This window comes from Herpailurus yagouaroundi, unplaced genomic scaffold (genome assembly GCF_014898765.1).
Source record: "Herpailurus yagouaroundi ecotype Mexico unplaced genomic scaffold, PumYag 194, whole genome shotgun sequence".
NCBI lineage: Eukaryota > Metazoa > Chordata > Mammalia > Carnivora > Felidae > Herpailurus > Herpailurus yagouaroundi.
In genome coordinates this window covers 4,543,403-4,562,805 of record NW_024412425.1, presented here as the reverse complement: position 1 = coordinate 4,562,805, position 19,403 = coordinate 4,543,403, and the positions used below count along the sequence as shown (strand labels likewise).

The 19,403-nt window shown below is 54.5% G+C and overlaps 1 protein-coding gene and 1 long non-coding RNA gene across 2 annotated transcripts; one reads left to right on the top strand and one right to left on the bottom strand.

Annotated features, from left to right (window-relative positions):
* The first annotated feature begins 1,761 nt into the window (after nt 1-1,761).
* On the top strand, nt 1,762-3,861 carry LOC121011582 (uncharacterized). The gene is made up of 2 exons (XR_005781649.1): nt 1,762-2,944; nt 3,652-3,861. It is a non-coding gene; the product is annotated as an uncharacterized LOC121011582 (long non-coding RNA).
* An 11,212-nt stretch (nt 3,862-15,073) lies between these two features.
* FAM187B (family with sequence similarity 187 member B) lies at nt 15,074-19,193 on the bottom strand. Its single transcript, XM_040446150.1, has 2 exons — nt 18,256-19,193; nt 15,074-15,485 (listed from the first exon to the last, which is right to left on the bottom strand). Exons 1-2 carry the CDS (start codon nt 19,023-19,025, stop codon nt 15,098-15,100), a joined length of 1,158 nt encoding a protein of 385 aa, XP_040302084.1. The 5' UTR covers nt 19,026-19,193; the 3' UTR covers nt 15,074-15,097.
* Nucleotides 19,194-19,403: the final 210 nt, after the last annotated feature.

Here is a 19,403-nt window from a genome sequence, read left to right as displayed (position 1 = left end):
TATATCAATCTATCTATATCTATCGATAGATAGATAGATTGATATATATATCAATATCAGACTTCATATTTTTGTGGCACATTTTACCCGTGTCTAAAGAAAAAAAAAACCCACCAAAGTCTAAACAAAACAAAACAAAACCACCCAGCTTTCCTGAGACCCTGTCTCCCATCCCCCAGTGACCTAAAGGGTTAAGCCCACTGAGCTCTGAGAGATGATAGAGATAGATATAGATAACAGGTTGATAGATGAGAGAGAGAGAGAGAGAGAGAGGAGAGAGAGGAAGGTGTCTGGCTTGGGGGCCAGGGAACTTCCTGTTCTAGGCTACCCCCTCCCACTCTTCCCCAGTGCCCCTAGTTATAAGTGTTCATCCCAGAGTTGTGGGACCCTTTTTAGTCTAGCTGCCCCCACCTGGTGACAGCATGAGCAGGGCAGGGAGCATCATAGGGCTGACGCTTGCTGTTCCCATCCATCCTACATGCAGGGGACGGCCCTTAGCTGGCCCTTAAGAGCTAAGGTAAGGGTTGGAGGAGGGTTGGAGGTGAAGCTTGACCCAGGCCACTGGCAGTCACATGTCCTGCCAAGAAATCCCTCTAGATTGTAGCTGGCTGAACAAATGACCTTGTGAATCAGTTTTCCATCTGCTGCCCGGAGCCCTGCACTAGACACTTTTATCTGCGTGAGTTCGTTACGTCTGCACCCCTGCTGTGTGAGCTGCGCCAGCACGCGCATCCCTGATGGCGAGGAGTGATGGGGGGGGGGGTGGAGAAGCGTGGAGGTACTACGGTGAGCCTCAGTTTTCAGAGAACAAGGTCACACAGCCAGGAAGCCACCGTCACGGCTGGAATCTGAGCACTGGGGAGTCACGTACAGGTAACCGCCGTGCCAGCCCTCTCCCAGAGATTTCACGACAGCCCTAAGGTGCTAATGATAGTCCTATAGTGGCTGACCCTTAGGGGGCACCTGTATGAGCCAAGCTGCATGCACTCCGAGTGCCTCAGATAGGTTGTCTTCAGAGGACGTGTCTACTGTTACGCCCGCTTTACCGAAGAGGAAATTGAGGCACAGAGAAGGCACAATCACCTGGAAAAGAGCAGACAGGGAGTGCAGCTGAACCTTGAGCCCTCTGAGCACCTAGCCTGTGCCAGGGTGTGTGCTGGGCACTGGGGTGACAGCTGTGACCGCAGCAGCCCCACCAACATGAAAGCCTCAGGGAAAAGGAAGTAAAGCAGGTCCCCGTGACTGGGAAGGAGCTGTGGGGCAGGGGGCTGGTCCCTCAGTTGGGGTGGTCAGGGAGGGCTGCTCGGAGGAGGGGACCTGGCTGAGACCTGAGGGCTAAGAAGGAGCCGGCCTCGCAAAGTTCTTGGGGAAGGGTGTCTCAGGCAGAGGGAACAGCCAAGCACAAACAAACGTCTCGAGACGGGAACAAAAATTTGGTGTGTTTGAGGAACAGAAAAAAAGGAAGTGAGAATGAGAAGGGAGAGCAGGAGGGAAGGGTGGGAGGGTGGGGAGGGGAGGGGCAGGGAGAGGGAGAGGAAAACAAGCTTTGGACAGGGGGAGGGTTTCTGGGTGGCCCCAGCAGCCTCAGAAGGGGAGGGAGGGCTGTGGGACGTGGTCTCCAAGGTAGGGTTCACTGTCACCCTCTCCTCCTGGCTCTTGAGGAGTGCATACACCTCTCCCCCTTCCCCACTCGGGCTGTCTGCCCTGTCCTCTTCCCCTGCAGTATCTACAGTCTGACCCCAGCTCCCCCGTTGCTACAGAGCTCATGGCTTCCTTCTGAGCGGGAAGTCAGGGCTCTTGTATGTAGTTCCTGCCTGTAGGCATTCATTCATTAATTCATTTATCCACTCACCCATAAAGTGTTGATTTGTCTCGGGTCTTTTGCTTTTGCAGGTCCCTGTGCCTGGCACATTGTCTTGTATTCCTCAGGGCTCTGCTTCCCATGGTGCCTCTTCCAAGATGCCTTCCCTGACTACCCCCAGCTAATTTAGCCTGTTATACCCTGTTAGCAACTGTACTGCTCTTCATGATAAAACAGGATAGGCTGGTGCTCCCAGGGGCTCTCTCTATACGTAAGAGATCTATTAGCCCAATGGGCATTCATTTCCCTTCTCGTTTTCTTTTGGGAACCATCCTTTCCTTCTCTTTGTGCAATTTGTTGATGTCAGCCCCATTCCCCAGCTCCACAAATGAGCACATCACCCAGGGAAAGCCAATGAGAGACGGCTGCAGGACTTTTGCTGGAACTACTGGAACGCTGAGTTTTGTGCTGCCGTGGTTGCTTACCTGGTAGGCTGGCAGGCTGGCACTGCCGGGGGAGGAGAGGGCCTGCCTGAAAATGAAATCAATACCGAGGGAAGAAAAGGTGAAAGAAGGAGAGATGTACAGTCCTGAGATTGTTGGAGCACCTGGATCCAGCCATACCTGAAATCCAAACTCCCTCCCACTGGACTTTTTCACTGGAAGAATCAGTAAGTTCCCTTGGTGCTTAAGTTAGTTTGGGTTTCCGTAGCCTCCAAGATAACAAAGCCTCAAAGATATTCAGGCAGCCAAGCTTAGGTACTTTCCCCTTGAGGGATGTGGGCAGGTGTTTCCCTCGCTCAGAAGTCACGTCCCCTCTAGAGGCTCCTTTTCTACAAGGCCTGAATGTTTGGGGTTCGCTCCACCTGAGGCAAAAAAGCAGAAGCAAAGTGCGAGGCCAGAGGTGGGGTGCCTACAGAAACAGCCATGCAACCAGCATCAGGAAGTGGGGATCTGCATTATTACTGTGCTAACCCATTTCCCTGCTTCTTGGTAGGCTGAGCCCTGATTGTCTTAGCTTGTTTATTAGCTCTGTCCATGTGTTTCGGGGAGGTGTCTAAGGCAGTCATAGTTCCCCAGTTTCCCGGTCAGTGACTGGTTCTGGAAGGAGCCGTGACTCACTCCTAGACAAGAACATGTGAGGGTATGTCTGCTGGGAAGTGGTTAGGGGAGATTTCTGGAGGAAAATGGTTTTGCTCTTAAAAAGTAATGCAAGGGAAAGACGCTTCCCTTTTCTGCCTCCCACAGAAAGTACGGCGGCATGGGGCGACACCAACTGATGGTGGGATTTCGTTTTCTCGAACTCTTAGTCTAAAGCAGAATCACAACAGAGATTGTGTTTGGTTTTGCCCTCCAACCACGTGGGAGAAAAAGGGGGGGGGGGCGGTGCTAATAACACTCCCCTGGTTTAACAACAACGAAAAAACACCTCACAAATATTTAGCCTTTTCAAAATCTACATGCCCACTTAAGTATTATTCCCAGGGCAATAAGTTATTAAGTAAGACAAATGAGAATTACAGATTTTGGAAGGTTGGAGCTGCCTTTCACAAGATGTAGCAATCTCTGAAGTCTGTATGGCCTACGAAAAGTATTTGCAAGGGGAGTTTTACGTTGCCGAGGAGTGTCTGATTTCTGCAGCTGCAAAGAAAGATCATTTTTCTGCTTCTCTCTCTGCAATTTCTTTCACCAGCACTTTGAAGAGCCTATAATCCTCAAAGCCAAGAGCAGGATTTACACTAAGTCCCAAGAGCAAACCCGGAGAGGCTAAACACTTAAAATGTAGGGGGGAGACGGGCAGAGTAGGATTTTAGCAAAAGGAAGTATAAGGCTGTTGTGTTCTGCTTCTAGAGGAAACAAGGGCTGGCACTGTGGCAGCTATGTTGCCACCTTAAGGGAAGACACTGCCCACGTGCCGAGGAATCTTCGTCCGACACCGTTGAACGTGCACACCGTTCACAAGAACACCGTTCAACGGGTGGGCTGACCCCTGTACAACCTCCCTACCTTGGTGAGATTAGCTGTTTGGGAAAATAATAAAGGCCTTTAGTTTTCAAGGTATTTGGAATCTCTTGTTCCCTTACCTGCAGCCAGCAGCGGCCTACGTGATACACCCAGTGTGCGTGGTGCACACGGGACGGCATGGGGACGTCAACAGTATGGCCCGTTGGGTGCCCAGAGCACTGCCCTCACCAGACACGGTCCTGGCTGTCAGCGTGAGAGCCCCCCCATTCCCTCCCGGCCCAGTCACTGCTGGCATCATAGTGTTGATTATGCTTTCCATATTCTTCAGAGGGGAACAGTCGTTATGTTTTAAACTCTACCCACCAACCCATAAAGTTTGGTGAAGGTCACTCCCAGAACGTACGTGTCATCGACCCTGATAATTTGACAATGAAGGTAAAAAAATATCAGAGCCATGACTGCCTTTGGGGGTGGGGTGGGGATGACCCAAGCAGGTAACTTTGTGGGGTGATGGAACTGTCCTTTGTGTCAATAGGGGTTGGTATGACCCGTCTATGTGCCAGTCAAAACCCAGTAACCTGTGTTGAAGATTTGCGCATTTCATTGTATGCAAATTTCACCTCACAAAAGAACCGTGGGGAGCCTGGGTGGGGTGGCTCAGTGGGTTAAGCAGCTGACTTCAGCTCAGGTCGTGATCTGAGCCAGTTCGAGCCCCTCGTTGGGCTCTGGGCTGACAGCTCAGAGCCTGAAGCCTACTTTACATTCTGTGTCTCCCTCTCTCTGCCCCTCCCCTGCTCATGCTCTGTCTCTCTTTCTCTCCCAAAAATAAATAAACATTAAAAAAAATTTTTTTAAAGAACCGTAAGGATTGAATTCTAATTAGTGATATGGACGCTGAGATATTTAGAAGTTAAAAGTGCAGATGTCTGCTTGAAAATACTTCACTTTAACTCATTTAAAAATCCAGCAAAGAAATCATGTGGTTGAATAAATAGAGGATGGACAGATAGGTATGTGATAAAGCACATGTAGAAAATTGTTAACAAGGGGCGCCTGGGTGGCTCAGTCAGTTAAGCGTCCGATTTCGGCTCAGGTCACGATCTCGCGGTTTGTGGGTTGGAGCCCCACGTCGGGATCTGTGCTGACAGCTCGGAGCCTGGAGCCTGCTTCGGATTCTCTCTCTACCTCTCCCCCACTCGTGTTCTGTCCCTCTCTCTCTCTCAAAAATAAATAACATTAAAAAATTTTTTTTAACGTTAACAAGTGTAGAATCCAGATGATAGGTGCATGGGAGTCATGGTAAAATTCATTCACCTTCTCTGTAGGTTTGAAAATTCTCATAATTCAGTGTTGGGGGGGGGGGCAAGGAAAGCCTATGGAGAGTCAGGAAATTGAGTCCACTGCTGTGGAAGATGCTCAAATCAATGGTGGCTCGGGGCATCTGGGTGGCCCGTCCGTCAGGAGTCCCATTCTTGTTACTGGCTCAGGTCGTGATCCTGCCGTTCTGTGTCAGACTCTTGATTTCAGCTCAGGTCATGATCTCAGGGTTCCTGAGACAGAGTCCCACGGCGGCTCTCAGCTGACAAGTGCAGAGCCTGCTTGGGATTCTCTCTCGTCCTCTCGCTCTGCCCCTGCCCCACCTCAAAATAAAGAAATAAACATTTAAAAAAATAAAGTCGGCTCAAATCGGGCAGAAGCCTGGATCTTTCTTGGTGACGGTGCCCTTCTCTCCTGCTGGGGGGCCAGCCGAGGGTGTTGTCCTCAGTGGCTCACAGTCGCCAGGTCCAGGGAGGAAAGGCAGGAAGGGGAAATGGAGATCTGTCTGTGGTTGGGACTTACAAAGCTAACAGAGAAACCAAAAGGGATGACAATTATAATAACGACAATGGCCGGCATACCCCCTTACGGGAGGTGCGGCCCTCTTCCAAGGGCGTTACAGGGTTCATCCCTGTGACCCTCACGACCCTGTGAGGTAGGTACCTGCTGTTGTTCTCATTTCCGGATGTGGAAGCTGAGGCCCAGGGACGTTGAGCCGAGTCATTATGTCAGGAAGGACACGGCATGAAACGAATCCTCATCCCCCAGGGCAGGAAGTCCATGGCTTTGCGGGTGACACTGACGAATCAAAACCCAGAGGCATAAACATCTTAAGAGATGGGGAGATGGTGACGGAAGGGTGACAGGCCGCCGTGACTACTGCTTGTGTCTGGAGGGAGGAAGTGGTGGAGGGTGGGTGAGGGAGGGGGTGGCAGGCACGGAGGCCACAGCTGCTATGTCAGGAAATGAGGGCTGGGGGCGCCTGGGTGGCTCAGTGGGTTGCACATTCCAACTTGGTCTCAGGTCATGATCTCACGGCTCGTGAGTTCGAGCCCCGCGTCGGGCTCTGGGCTGATGGCTCGGAGCCTGGAGCCTGCTTCGGATTCTGTGTCTCCCTCTCTCTCTGCCCCTCCCCTGCTTGCGCTCTGTCTCTCTCTCTCTCTCTCTCTCTCTCTCAAATATAAACATTAAGTAAATAAATAAATATTTTACAAATTAAAAAAAAAAAAAGGAAATGAGGCCCGAAGGCGTGAATCTGGGAGCCGGGAAGGTTCTGCGCGTGAGCTCCCCAGTGTCTGCCCGGCTCATTCCCGTGAGCATCCACACCCACTGTTGGCATCCGGGATGCGGGTCAGCAAAATCAGCGCCGATGAGCGAGGCCGGTGGAGCCGGACAGCCTGCCTGCAGGGAAGACCCCGGCTGGACCCACCAGACGAGAAGCGGCCCACAGGGGCACAGCCACAGGGGCCTCTCCCAGCATCAGGCCAGTTCTGCAAAAACCACCATTGAAGACAGCAGCACCAGCTGCCGCCACCAACATTCGGAAGCACATTTCTAGCCAGGCGCTGCTCTAAGTGTTACAGGGCCGAGAACGGATTCCAAACTCGGGTTCGGCTGCTCGCCGCTCTAAAGCCAGTACTCGAGACACAAGTGACGGTGGGAAGGCAAGGTTGCTTTATTCAGGAAGCGGGCAACCCGGGAAGATGGTGGACTGATGTCTCAAAACCACCTGCCCTGTCCAGGGGGAGCCGGAGGGTTTTAACGTGGAAGGCACAGGAAGAGGGCAGGGGCTTGTGTGCGGGAGAAGCTGGCGGCCAGGCCATTCCTCGGAGGTCCACGCGGCCCTGAACAGACTCGGCATCAGGGACGGCTGTTTTCAAATGTGGTCATGCCTTCTCTTCTGGGGAGGTGTGGGCCTTCACTTCCCAAGGCCAGCGGTCTGCAAATCTCGAGGAAAGTTCTTAGTTCTTCTACAGAACAAGGGACTTAGGTCCGCAAGCCAGGGGCTCGTGGACTTGAAGCAGGTTATCCCTTAAGACCTGCTGGAGCACTGTTACGTAAGCACTACACATGCATTAACTCACTCGATCCTCCCGGCGACAGGGACAGGGAGGGGACCGAGAGGCACAGGGCGGATCCCGTGAAAGGCCGTGGCACCGGGGATCCCCCGTGGGAACCTGCGGCCACGAAGGGTCACTGCAGCGTAACGTTAGTCAAACATCAGCTTGCCCGAACGTGGACAGTTACGTGGCTCACTTCCAGCGCCCTCGGCTTGAATCTCAGCCGCAGGAGCCACATCGGTGCACAAGTGCAGAGCGAGCCACCGTGGAGGAGCCACCGGGCACGCGCCTGCATCGGTAAAATGGCAATAGTAGGAGCACTTTGCAGAGAGTCCACTGAGGCCGGCGAGCTCCTCGTGTGGGGAGCTCAGGGCCCCGCTGGCCCTCTCTAAGGCCAGTTAGCGTTAGCGCTGTGATTCTTGCCTTGATAGAAGGTCAGCGAAGGAAGAAGGAAGGAGGCGAAGAAGGCAGGAAAGAGACGAGAGAAGAGCACATCTTCACATTGAAGGCAAAAGAAGGCAGTGAGGAGGGAGGGGTGGGATGAGGGACAGAAGAAGAAACGTAAAGCGGGTGGAATGTTCCCGAAGGTTCCCACGAACAGCTAAGCTTTGCCCTCAGTGGGGTAGATGGGTCCCGACCACACAGCCGAGCAGGTTTTCTGAGCGGGTTAAGAATCTTCCTGGGTCCATTTCCAGCTCTGCCATGTCCCAGCTGAGGCGACGAGCAAGTGACCTTCTCTCTCTGCGCCTCAGTTTCCCCGTGCCAGCAGGTTGGGAACCCGAGGAGCCCATGTAGCCAAGCATGCTTGCTGTCTTCGTTAAGGGGCAGGCGGTGACGCCCGGATTCTGCTCATGAGATGTCATTACATTCACTCAGTTCTCAGTCGGCTGACAAATCAAAACCATATAAATAGCCACGTTGGGTTTCTCATAAATGCATTAAAAAATGACTTGGCTTGACTGTTTTGCAGAGATCTAACGGGTGTCAAGGTCACGGGCTCAGAAGGAACTGCAGCTGCCCGGTGGCACCAGGTGTCGTCCCTCTCAGCCCATGCCCTCCTTGGCACAGGCTCACGCCGCCACTCCGGGCCCTGGCAAGCCCTGCCCGGTGACTCAGGCCCGGCCGCTGCCCGTTTGCCAGGACTCAGCCCTCTGGCCCAGCCTGCATTAGGTCAGTCTGTTCACAAGCGGGTTCCGGGAAGGCTGTGCCAGGCCGTGGGTGGAGGGGAGAGCAGGGAGACACAGACACGGTGAGGGGAAAGACTGGGCTGTCCTGGGGCCCCCCCTCCACCTCCCTTCCTAAAGTTCTCGGAGGCTGACCTCACCCCTGGCTCAGAAGAGGGACGCTGGGGACAGCAGACACAGCTTCTGGACTGCACTGTCAGGATTCAGTTCCTCGCTGCCCCACACGTGACCTCAGGCTTATTCACCCTATCAGTGCCTCACCTTCCCCATCTGCAAAATGGACATAATAGCAGTGCTACCCCATAGGGTTGCTGGAAGGTTTAAATGGTTCAATGGATATTATTACCGTTATGTCCTGATGCTCCCAACAATGTCAGGCACAGAGTATCTTCTCTGAATAAGGCTTGTTATTATGACTCCTTTTCTGTGAAGTAGTTAAGAGCAAGGAGTCTGGAGCAGCCTCGTTGGGTTCAGCTCCCGGCCTGGCCACTCGTTACCTGTGAACCCTTAGACATGGATCTTAATCTCTGTGCCTCAGTTCCCTCATCTGTAAACTGGAGATGATGATAACCTCAGGGGGTGTGAGGACTAAATAAGTTACCACCTGCCAAGTGCTTAGAACAGTGCCTGGCACACAGTGAGCACTCTGCCGTTGTTTCTGTCGCGTCGTGAGAGGTATGCTCTCCTTCCACTGCGATGTAATCCCGGAGCTGCCCTCATCTCTTGGGAAGCATCTGCCTGAGGATTAAGGCAATGCAGAAAAAAGGGGAGTGAAGACAACGTGGGAGGACACTGTTTGAGCACCTGGATCCAACTGTGCCTGAAGCAAAACTACTCTTGGACTTCTCCACTCCAAGAGCCAATACGCTCCTTCTGAGCTTGAACCACTTTGCCTGGATCTCTGGTACTTGCAGCCAAAGGTGTTCTGACTGATACAGAAGGCTATTGGAGGCTCAAACAACACAGAGGGGAAACACATGGGGTGGTGGGGAAGCTAAGGAAAGGAACACGAGTGATACAGCTGGGAAGACTTAGTTTCCTCCTCCTGGGTCAGAAGCCCAGCCGTGTTCCTTGCTGCCTACGTAAAGCGATTACAGAAAGGATGCAGCCCATCACTCCTCCCGGTATGCATTCTGCCAGTGTGACTTTGCTCCTCTTCCCATCAAAAGATGGAGTCTATTTTCTCACGCTTACAATCTGGGCTGACCTTGTAACGTGCCGCGGCCAGCAAAACACAGAGAAAGGGATGCTGTGCTACTTCTAAGCTTAGCCTGTGCAGCTTCTGCTTGCTTTCTTGCAGCCTTGCCATGACCTCGTGAACATGTCCAGGCTAGCCTGCTGCGGGTAGGAGACCGAAGGCTCCCCAGCCAACTGCCACCCAGCCCCCTGAAGCAGAGCCATCTAGCTTCCGGGAGACCAGAAGAACTACCCAGCTGAGCCCAGCCTGTTACCGACCTACAGAATGGAGAGGTAAAGAAATAATCGCATCAAACCACTGCGTTTTAAATGGTTTCTCCCGCAGCAGTAGATAACAGATCTTATTTAATCCAGTCTCGCCCAGGGGTCTTCCCCAAGCCTAACCTTCAAGGCACATGGATGGCAAGCCAAGGCCACTCTGCCCAAGTCCCTGGTCAAATGCTACCTCTGAGCTTGGGCCTCAAAAGGCCCTGCAGCTTCTTTTTTTTTTTTTTTTTTTAATTTTTTTTTTCAACGTTTATTTATTTTTGGGACAGAGAGAGACAGAGCATGAACGGGCGAGGGGCAGAGAGAGAGGGAGACACAGAATCGGAAACAGGCTCCAGGCTCCGAGCCATCAGCCCAGAGCCCGATGTGGGGCTCGAACTCACGGAGCGCGAGATCATGACCTGGCTGAAGTCGGACGCTCAACCGACTGCGCCACCCAGGCGCCCCAAGGCCCTGCAGCTTCTGTCTACTTTCTTGGACCCTTCCCACCGCCTTGTGGACAAGCCTGGCTCTCTGCCTGCTGGAGGATGAGACCACGTGGAGAGCCCAGCTGCCCCAGCCCACTGCCGGCACCTGCTCCAGCCGGGACGGCCGACTCCTGCACACGTAAGGCACCTCGGCCAAGACTGGAGGGCCCACCCCAGGCCGCTGTTGATCAGAGAAGCACGAATAATCCCAGCTGAGACCCGAACTACCCAGCTGGTCGCTAGACTTGTCAGCAATCATAGACTCTTACTATTTTAAATCCCTGATTTGGGAGGATGTTTTTATTTTGCAGCCGTAATTGATACACTAAGTGCGTATCCATAGGCAAGTAGATTTACCCTTCTAGCCCTCAGTTTCCTCCTGTGGGGAAAACAAATCACTTGGGATGGTCGTGAGGATGCTGTGCGCTCATGATCCTAAAGCTTTTGGCACAGTGCCTGGCAGAGACTAAGCACTCAGCTAAGGGAAGTTGTTTTAAAAAGAGGTAAAACGGGGGCACCTGGGTGGTGCAGTCGGTTAAGCGTCCGACTTCAGCCAGGTCACGATCTCGCGTTCCGGGAGTTCGAGCCCCGCGTCGGGCTCTGGGCTGATGGCTCAGAGCCTGGAGCCTGTTTCTGATTCTGTGTCTCCCTCTCTCTCTGCCCCTCCCCCGTTCATGCTCTGTCTCTCTCTGTCCCAAAAATAAATAAACGTTGAAAAAAAAATTTAAAAAAAAGAAAAAAAAAAAGAGGTAAAACGAAGGGCAGACAGCTGACAAACACCCCCTCACTTTGCATCTCCCCGCCTTGTCTGGCCAGCTGTGGCTCATTCCAGAGATGACCAGTGGTCCATAGATTCCCAAGTCTTTTGTCCTTTTTTTTAAAAAAAATTTTTTAACGTTTATTTATTTTTGAGACAGAGACAGAGCATGAACGGGGGAGGGGCAGAGAGAGAGGGAGACACAGAATCCGAAACAGGCTCCAGGCTCTGAGCCGTCAGCCCAGAGCCCGACGCGGGGCTCGAACTCACGGACCGCGAGATCATGACCTGAGCCGAGGTCGGCTGCTTAACCGACCGAGCCACCCAGGCGCCCCAAGCCTTTTGTCCTTTAATGTCACCAATGCAGAGATATTGGAGGTAGGGCTGAAAACCCTTGAGAAGGTAGTCTAACACCTAGCACCCCAAGGCCTTCCTGTCCAGGAAAGGTAGCCACACAGTACTCAGAACAAGTTTTGAACGGAGACCTAGGTTCTGATCCAATCGCGGCCATTTTCCTGCCATGTGTCATTGAGCAACCAATGCAACCATTCTGAGCTTCCATTTCATCCCTGTAAAATAGCGATAATTATACTGACCTCCTAGGATTATGGCTCATTGATTTCTTCCTTCAGTCAATTGACACTCTTGCTATGTTCCAGCTGTTTCAGGAGATACAGCGGGGAAACAACACAAAAGATCCCTGACCTCATGGAGCTCTCAGTTCAGTGGGTAAAGAAAAATATTAGCCCAACGGCGACAAAAGCAAGTGAAAAATCGCAGAAGTGAAAAGTGTTTTGGAAGGAGAGTGTGTCAGTCAGGATAGGCTGCTTATGCTGTGGTAACAAACATCCCCCAAGCCTTACGGCTTATAATAACAAGAGTTCATTTCTAACTTATGTGCCATGTGTATTGTGGGTCAGCTGGAACTCTGCTCATACCTCGACCCAGGCTGGCAGAACACCCTCCATCACAAGGGCTATGGGTTCTGCACAGAGGAAAGAGGAATCCAGAGTATTTTGCTCTGGAATCTGGAATCTGGAATCTGGAATCTGGAATCTGGAAAGAGAAATTCCAGAGTATTTTGCTCTGGAATTAAGTGCTCTAGCTTAGAAGTGACTTGGATTACTTCTGCCATGATCTCATGGTTCATGGGTTCGAGCCCCACGTCGGGCTCCGTACTGACAGCTTGGAGTCCGGAGCCTGCTTCAATTCTCTGTCTCCCTCTCTCTCTCTGCCCCTCCCCTGCTCATGCTCTGTCTCTCTCTCAAAAGCAAACATTAAAAAAGAAATTCTTGTTAAAAAGAAAGTATCAGCAAGGAGCTAGGAGGTCTGAACAACTAGATGGAAATTTGAGAACCAAAAAATACTTTAGCCAAAGGAAAAGGCTCACTGGACGGACGGAAGAACCCAGCAGAGAGGACCCAGGGAGGTGACAGCAAACTTGATCAACAGACGTTCTCCGACCTGAAGAGAAGATGGAGGCGGGGGGGGTGGGGCGGTGGGGAATCAACAGTCTCAGGGACCCGTGGGACAGCAGCAGGTCTAACATCCATGTCCCAGGAGACAAGAGGGGAACATGTGGCTGAGAAAATACTTGCCAAATCTAATCTGGGGGCGCGGAAGTGAGGGAGAGCAAGGCCCGAGAGGGGCTCACCTGATGAACGGGCATGGATGGGCCGGTTGCCGCTGTGCCCACCTGAAGGTCAGTGTCACTGAAGAGCCTGAAGGAAGGTGTTGGATGCGCCCCAGACCTGTGGCTCCCACCGCCATCCCTCTTGGGTAAGGATTGCTCCCAGGGGCACCAGCTGCCCAGCTGCTGGCCTGGCTCCTGAGGGGAGGCAACTGTCTGCGTCACCGCTGAAGCTGCAGGGGACCTCAGGGGGACTGGGGGTTATGGGGGGGGGGCGTTTGTTGCCTACTGCTGCGTAACAAATGGCAGTACACTAAGTGGCTTAAAACCACACACGTGCATGATAGCCCGGTGTCCAGGGGTCAGGAGTCCGGATGCGGCTCCCTGGGGTCCTCTGCTCAGTCCAAGTGTCGGTCAGGCTGTGTTCTCATCCGGATGCTCGACAGAAGAACCTGCCTCCCGCCTTACTCAAATTGTTGGCAGAGTTTATTTCCTGGGGACCATGTGACTGAGGCCCGGGCTGTCACCTCAGGTCCTAAAGACTACTTGCGGCTCCTAGAGGCCGCTCACGGTTCACACCAAGCAGGCTTCTGCGTCATGGCTGCTGACCTCACCCGGCCAGCAAGCCTCTCTCTGCATCCGGGAGGCTAAGACAGAGTCTCATACAATGTACCCTCATCCAGGGGTGACATTCTGACCCCTTAACAGTAAGAATATGAATGTGGTTAGAAGCAAGTCACCGGTGCCATCCACACTGGACAGGAAGGGGAACCCCACAAAGCGTGGACACCAGGAGGTGAAAATCACTGGGGTCACCTTAGTGTCTGCCTGCCGCCGGGGGACACGGACTGCCTTGGCTGTGGACTGTGGTCCTCAGGCCTGGGGGCAGCCTGTGCTTGGGTCTGGCTGTTCCACCCCCGGCTACCGCGACATGTGCCGCCGCGGGTGCAGGAAACCGGGGCTTCTGGGGAGCTGGTCGGAGGGCCCCAAGGTCTTCCTTCACTCTCCCGTTGCTGGCCCCATCTCAAGTTTGCTGTGTGACCTCAGGCAGGGTGCTTGAGCCCTCTGTGCCTTGATGTCTTCAACTACAAAATGAGGTTTGGAGGTGCCTGGGTGGCTCCGTCGGTTAAGCGTCCGACTTCGGCTCAGGTCATGCTCTCACGGTTCGTGGGTTCAAGCCCCGCGTGGGGCTCTGTGCTGACAGCTCGGGGCCTGGAGCCTGCCTCGGATTCTGGGTCTCCCTCTCTCTCTGCCCCTCCCCCGCTCGAACTCGGTCTCTCTCTGTCTCTCAAAAATAAATAAACGTTAAAAAACTATTTCAAAACAAGGTTCGGAGGAACCCCAGCCTCATGGGTGGCTGTGAGGACATTAAGTTCATGAAGGGTGTGAGTTCTGATCATGCCAGGAAGTTCACAAATATTTGCCGTTGCTGTCATCATTATTCTCTGCCTCTGTTTCCCAACGGACCCTGTTTAGTTCTCCACGAATGTCCTCCCGATTCTGCAGGAACCTTTGCGTCTGTGGGCACCGTGTGAAGCCTTACGTGTTTTGGCAACAGTGTCTGGTAAGCGAGGAGTGAGCTCTGCCCTCTGCTCAGGGGCAGAAGCTCTGTTCTGGAAGTTTCAGATCTGTCCAGTGGGATATCAGGGCAACGAGTTTTACGAGGCATTAATGTTTTATTTCTCACTCTTGCACTCTGCGGAACAGTGTATATAATTTCTGGGAACAACTAGGCTTGGTGACTCCCGTGGGTCAGCTGGGCCAGGCCTGGTGCCTTGTCCTGGTAGAATGGGTCTGTCTCTCCTTCTTGGGGCTCTCTCTCCACTGCAAGAGCCAGGAGGGGTGACACAGGTCCGGCGGCCCGGGGCTACGACCCTGGGAACACCCTCTGCCTCGGACAGATATGGCTAAGCCTGAAAGCCCTCAGCACATCTGAGGGAGTGCGGGGCAAGGACGACCAAGGAAAGGCAGAGCCCAGTGCGGATCTGCAGGTCGGGGTGTGACCCCCGCCCCCCGCTACCCCCTCCCATCCTGTCTCAGCCCTTGTCCTCGGGGGAATGCAGTAAGCTGCCTAAGGTGGCTACAGTTTACCAACTCCCAGAGACTCGCCCTGAAAATGGTGAGTTCCATCTCTCCCGTCCTCCCTGTGAAGAACACAAGACTTGAGCCAGGCAACCTGAGCTCCAACTGGAGCGCCCCCACCCCCCACCTTCCAATTACTGGACAGTAGTTGCCTCCGTTTCCTCATCTGCGGGATGGGGATTGCTAAGGGGTTAACCGAGCAGGACCTGGAACAGGGAAGAGCTCATCAGCCTTCGCTGTGGCCATGGGCCTGTTCTGCACCTGCGGGCACCGCCTCTGCCGCCCCCCACCCCCCCAGAAGTGCCTTGGGAAGGACAGTTAAAGTGATGGAGACACAGGAGGCCAAGTGTCCTGGGCACAGAGGGCTTGCTTCATTTCACCAGCAGCACCCGGTCACTGCTTTTGCCCTGGGAAGGGTGGAAGATCTTGAGCAGCACCCCCAGCAGGCCCAGGACCGTGCCCAGCAGCAGCAGCAACTTGAGCCCCTTGAGGATGGAGCTGGCCTTCCCCTCCTGGGTCTTCCCTTTCCCCCGGGGTGGCCCGCCTTCCTCTTCCCTGCGAGTCTCCGCCGTGCCTGGAAAGGGCACGGGGTTGAACCGGGCTATGAGCTCCTGCTGCACGAAGCACTTGTAAATGGCCGGCTGGAAGACCCGCAGTTGCTTGCCGCCGTTGGAAGGTTCCAGAATGGTGTCCAAGTCCTGGCTGGAGAGCTGGCTCTGCCAGGTCAGGGGGATGTTGTCGGCCTCCCAGAGGATGGGCCTGCAGAGGAGGACAAGGTCAGCTGCTGTGGCCGCGGGGGGTACCTGGGGGACTGGTGTCTGAGAGGAGATGGGGACAGCGGCGCCCTCCTCCCTGGGGAACAGCGCACAGGGCATGCCCTCCAAGAGTGCTACAGAGCAGGGGAAAGGTGGGGACGGGCGTCGGGGAGCTCAGAGCCCCACCCCCACTCAATCTGCGACAGGAAAATGCCTCTAGCTCTTCAAGCCTCCCATTGCTCATCTGAAAACCGGGGGGTGTGACTATACCTGCCTCTGAGGGTTACTTGGAGGAATCAGCAAGAACGCACCCCCCCACGCCCCCCACCGCTTTCCTGGCCGAGCCTCATTTTCCCCACTCTGTCTCTCACTTAGGCTGCCCCAGCCACATTGGCCTCCTAGGTGGTCCTCCGGCATGCACCTTCCTGCCTCAGGGCCATTGCCCTGGCTGTTCCCTCTGCCTCGAGGGCTGTGCCTCGGCACACAGGGCTGGCTCCCTCATCTCCTTTCAGTGCTGGCAACTTCTCAGCCCGTCGTGACCGAGGAACAGAAAGGAGACCCAACAGACGGCATTGACAGGGCCGGTCATCATGCAAGCAAAAACGAACACCCACTAGAGGGTGGGGCTTTGCGTCTGGACAGGCATTTGCCCCTTAGACATCACAATGAGCCCGAGAGGCCGGGCCCACCAAGACCTCTGCACTGAGTTGGATCGTGTCCGCCCCAAATTCGTGTTCTAAACCTCAGGACGTGACCTTCTTTGGAAATTGGGGTGTTGCAGATGTAATCAGTGAAGACGAGGTCAGACTGGAGTAAATCCCTGGACCCTAAATGCAATACAACCTGGGTCCTTTTGAGAAAGGGAGAAGAGGGGCGCCTGGGTGACTCAGTGGGGTAAGGGTCCGACTTTGGCTCAGGTCATGATCTTGCAGTTCATGAGTTCGAGCCCCGCGTTGGGCTCTCTGCCGACTGACAGCCTGGAGCCTGCTTCGGATTCTGCGTCCGCCTCTCTCTCTGTCTCTCCCCCACTCACGCTCTGTCTTTCTCTCTCAAAAATAAACATTAAATAAATTTTAAAAAAAGAAAGGGAAAAGAGACACAGACCCAAACACACAGGGAAAATGCCGAATGATGACAGGGACAGATGGGGGGGGGGCAGGGGGATGCAGCTACAAGCCAAGGAAGGCCAAGGATTGCCTGCCACTCCCAGGAGCTAGGCAGAGGCAGGACAGATTCCACCCAGCATCTCACAGGGCGCGTGGCCCTGGTGACGCCTTGGCTTTGGACTTCTGGCCTCCAGAACTGCAAGAGAATACATTTGCATTGTTGTAAGCCACCCAGTGTGTGGTACTGTGTTGTGACAGCCTTAGGAAATGAATGCAACCCGCATTCTACAGACAGGGAGACTGAGGCCCAGAGGGACACCACAGGCCCAAAGTCGCACAGCTGGAAAAGCAGCAGAGCTGGGATTGGAGCCCAGGTCTGGATGAATCCAGAGTCCAAGATGTAAACCTCACAGGAAATGCCACTCTACTCGGCTCCCTTGAGACCCGGCAACTCCTAAAGCCTCTGGGGACCTCCCTTGATTCTTATCTCAGGTCCCCAGTGACTGGCAGCCAGGGACTCCTTGTCTGGCAAGCGGCGTGGAGTGGGTGGCCCAGTCCAGGTAAGAGGAGAGGCTCGTGTGCCCTTTCCTGCACTTCTGAACTGGGTGGCGGGGGAGGGTTATAGGGAGTAGCTGTTACCTTTATCCTTAAAGGAGGAGGGAAAAAGGAGGAAGGGACACCATGGAGAGAGGGTGAGAAGGAGAAGAGGTCAGAGGTCACAGCTGGAACAAGGGAAAGCAAACCAGATGGAGGTGGCGGGTTCACACTGACAGAGCCTGTGGCTACAGAGGCCCCAAGGGGTTGCTGGGGCCCCCACCTTGCAAGGGAGGGGCCATCCCTGGCACGCGGGGCTGGAGGCCACGGGGACTCTGCAGCCAAGCTTGCAGGATTTAGGGCCCCGGTGTATGGGGGGGGGGGGGGCCGGCCCCGGGCAAGGACTGTGCCTTCTGAGAGCTGCAGCTTCTTCATCAGTAAATGGCCCCCCTGGGGCCCACGGCTCTGGCTCTGGGGCTGGGATGCAGCCCGTGGCCAAAGTGCAGGGCTGTGAGTGGTTGTAATTCTTCTCACCGGGGTCAGGGTCATCAGTGCGGGTGGCTTAGGGAAGACAGGCCAAGGGGACATTTCCCAGGGGCTCCAGGCAGGAATACAAGAACATGAGTGTGCGTTCTGCGAGGCAGACCCTGATGAGTACCCTCCCGGGGCAGCCTCCTCTCTTCGGGGCTCTCTGATCCTCCCCAATGAGCAGAGGTCTCAGGGTCCCACAGCGTTCTGAGCTTCCCCCGGCATAGCCTCATTACTCACGTGGGCTTCTCCCATCCCAGCCCTGACCACCCCGGGCTGTCCACCCCCCACCCCCACCCCCACCCCCAGGCTGGGGGCTTCCACAGGGGTGTCTGATGAGCGCCACATCCACGGCATGGCCGACCACAGGAGCGGCCACAGAATCGGCCAAGCCCTCCCAAAGGGTCAGCAGTCCTGTTCTACCTGTGTGACTCAATTGTGTGTGGGGGCCAGGGGGCTCTTACCAAAGGCACATCTGATGAGGCCAGCAGAGAGCAATCTGACCATGTGGGCCCCCTCCCCTCTGCAGGAATTCATCATGAAGGCTCCCAGCCTGGGGGACCCTGGCTAGGAGCCAAGGGCAGGGCTGGTGCCTGTCTCCATCACCTGTAGACAGATCCCAGGGGGCAGGTGAGCCACACGGATCCCGACTCCTCAGTGATCTCAAAGTTGTCAAAGGGGACGTAATCCGACGTCAGTGCCGTGCACGGGACACGGCAGGCGTCCACCTGCATCTCGGGCCGCATGCGGCTGGACCACACCTTCCTACCTCCCAGATACAGCCAGCAGGGCATGGGTTCCTGCAGGGGCTCCTCGATGTAGCAGTACCCCAGGCGTTTCCGCTCGCCCAGCCCCCCACAGCGGTTACAGTCCTGCCAGGGCTCCCAGCGGGTGAAGACGATCCCTTTGCCACCCAGACTCAGGCTCTCGTTCCGCAGGGGCTTCTGACCCAGTCCCTTGTGTGTTATGTGCAGGGTGCTGACATCCTGGAAGTCAATCTCATACTGTACCACTTGGAGGCCGTCCTTGTCCTGGCAGTGGTAGAAACCCGTCTGGGAGGGCAACGGACTCCGAATGAGAACGCCGCTGTCAGGTATGATTTCTATGTTGGAAGCACTGGAGAGTGTGTGGGACCAGCTGGTCCCGTCTTGCAGGAAGAAGTACCACTGTGACCCAGGAGAGTTGCAGGGCAAGAAGACGTCATTGTCCGAGAGGAGGGCTCTTTGGCATTGCTTCTCGTTGGGACAGCTGAAGGAGACATAGAACCCTGGCAAGGGGACAGCAAAGTTGAGCAGCAGCCACAGGGTGGTTAGCATGGTGGACTGGGACTGTGGCGGTGGGCAGGGCACCACGCTGGCCATTGTGAAGTCACCCATGAAACCCAGGCCGGCCCTGGGCAGCAGGCTGAATTGTAGCTCACCTCATGGGTATGTGAGGTCACAATCCCATTTGACTGGTGACAGTTTAACAACTCTATCTAGTATCTATTCCAAGCCCTCCACTCTGCTGGGATAGGAGGAAACTTAATTTGTCTATTCAGGATTTTCTCTACCGTTCCCTGCTCTGGCATTAACGTGTCACATGTGAACGTTCAACACATTTTTCCTGAACACCTACTATGTTCTGTACACATTTCTTAGTGCAGGGGGTGGAGAGGTGAATAAATTCTGTCCGGTTACCATTCTTATTTCCTACCCCTCTCCCCCAGCCTCTCCTCCCCAGACACGCTGGCCTCCCTGCCACCTTCTGAAAAC

Bases quoted from the DNA above. Each gene is read 5' to 3' on its own strand.
- FAM187B (XM_040446150.1), bottom strand. From the start codon at position 19,025: ATGGGTGACTTCACAATGGCCAGCGTGGTGCCCTGCCCACCGCCACAG. The intron at 15,486-18,255 runs GTGATGGAGACA...CCTCCTCTGCAG, and splicing joins CCCCTGGGATCTGTCTACAG to GCCCATCCTCTGGGAGGCCG.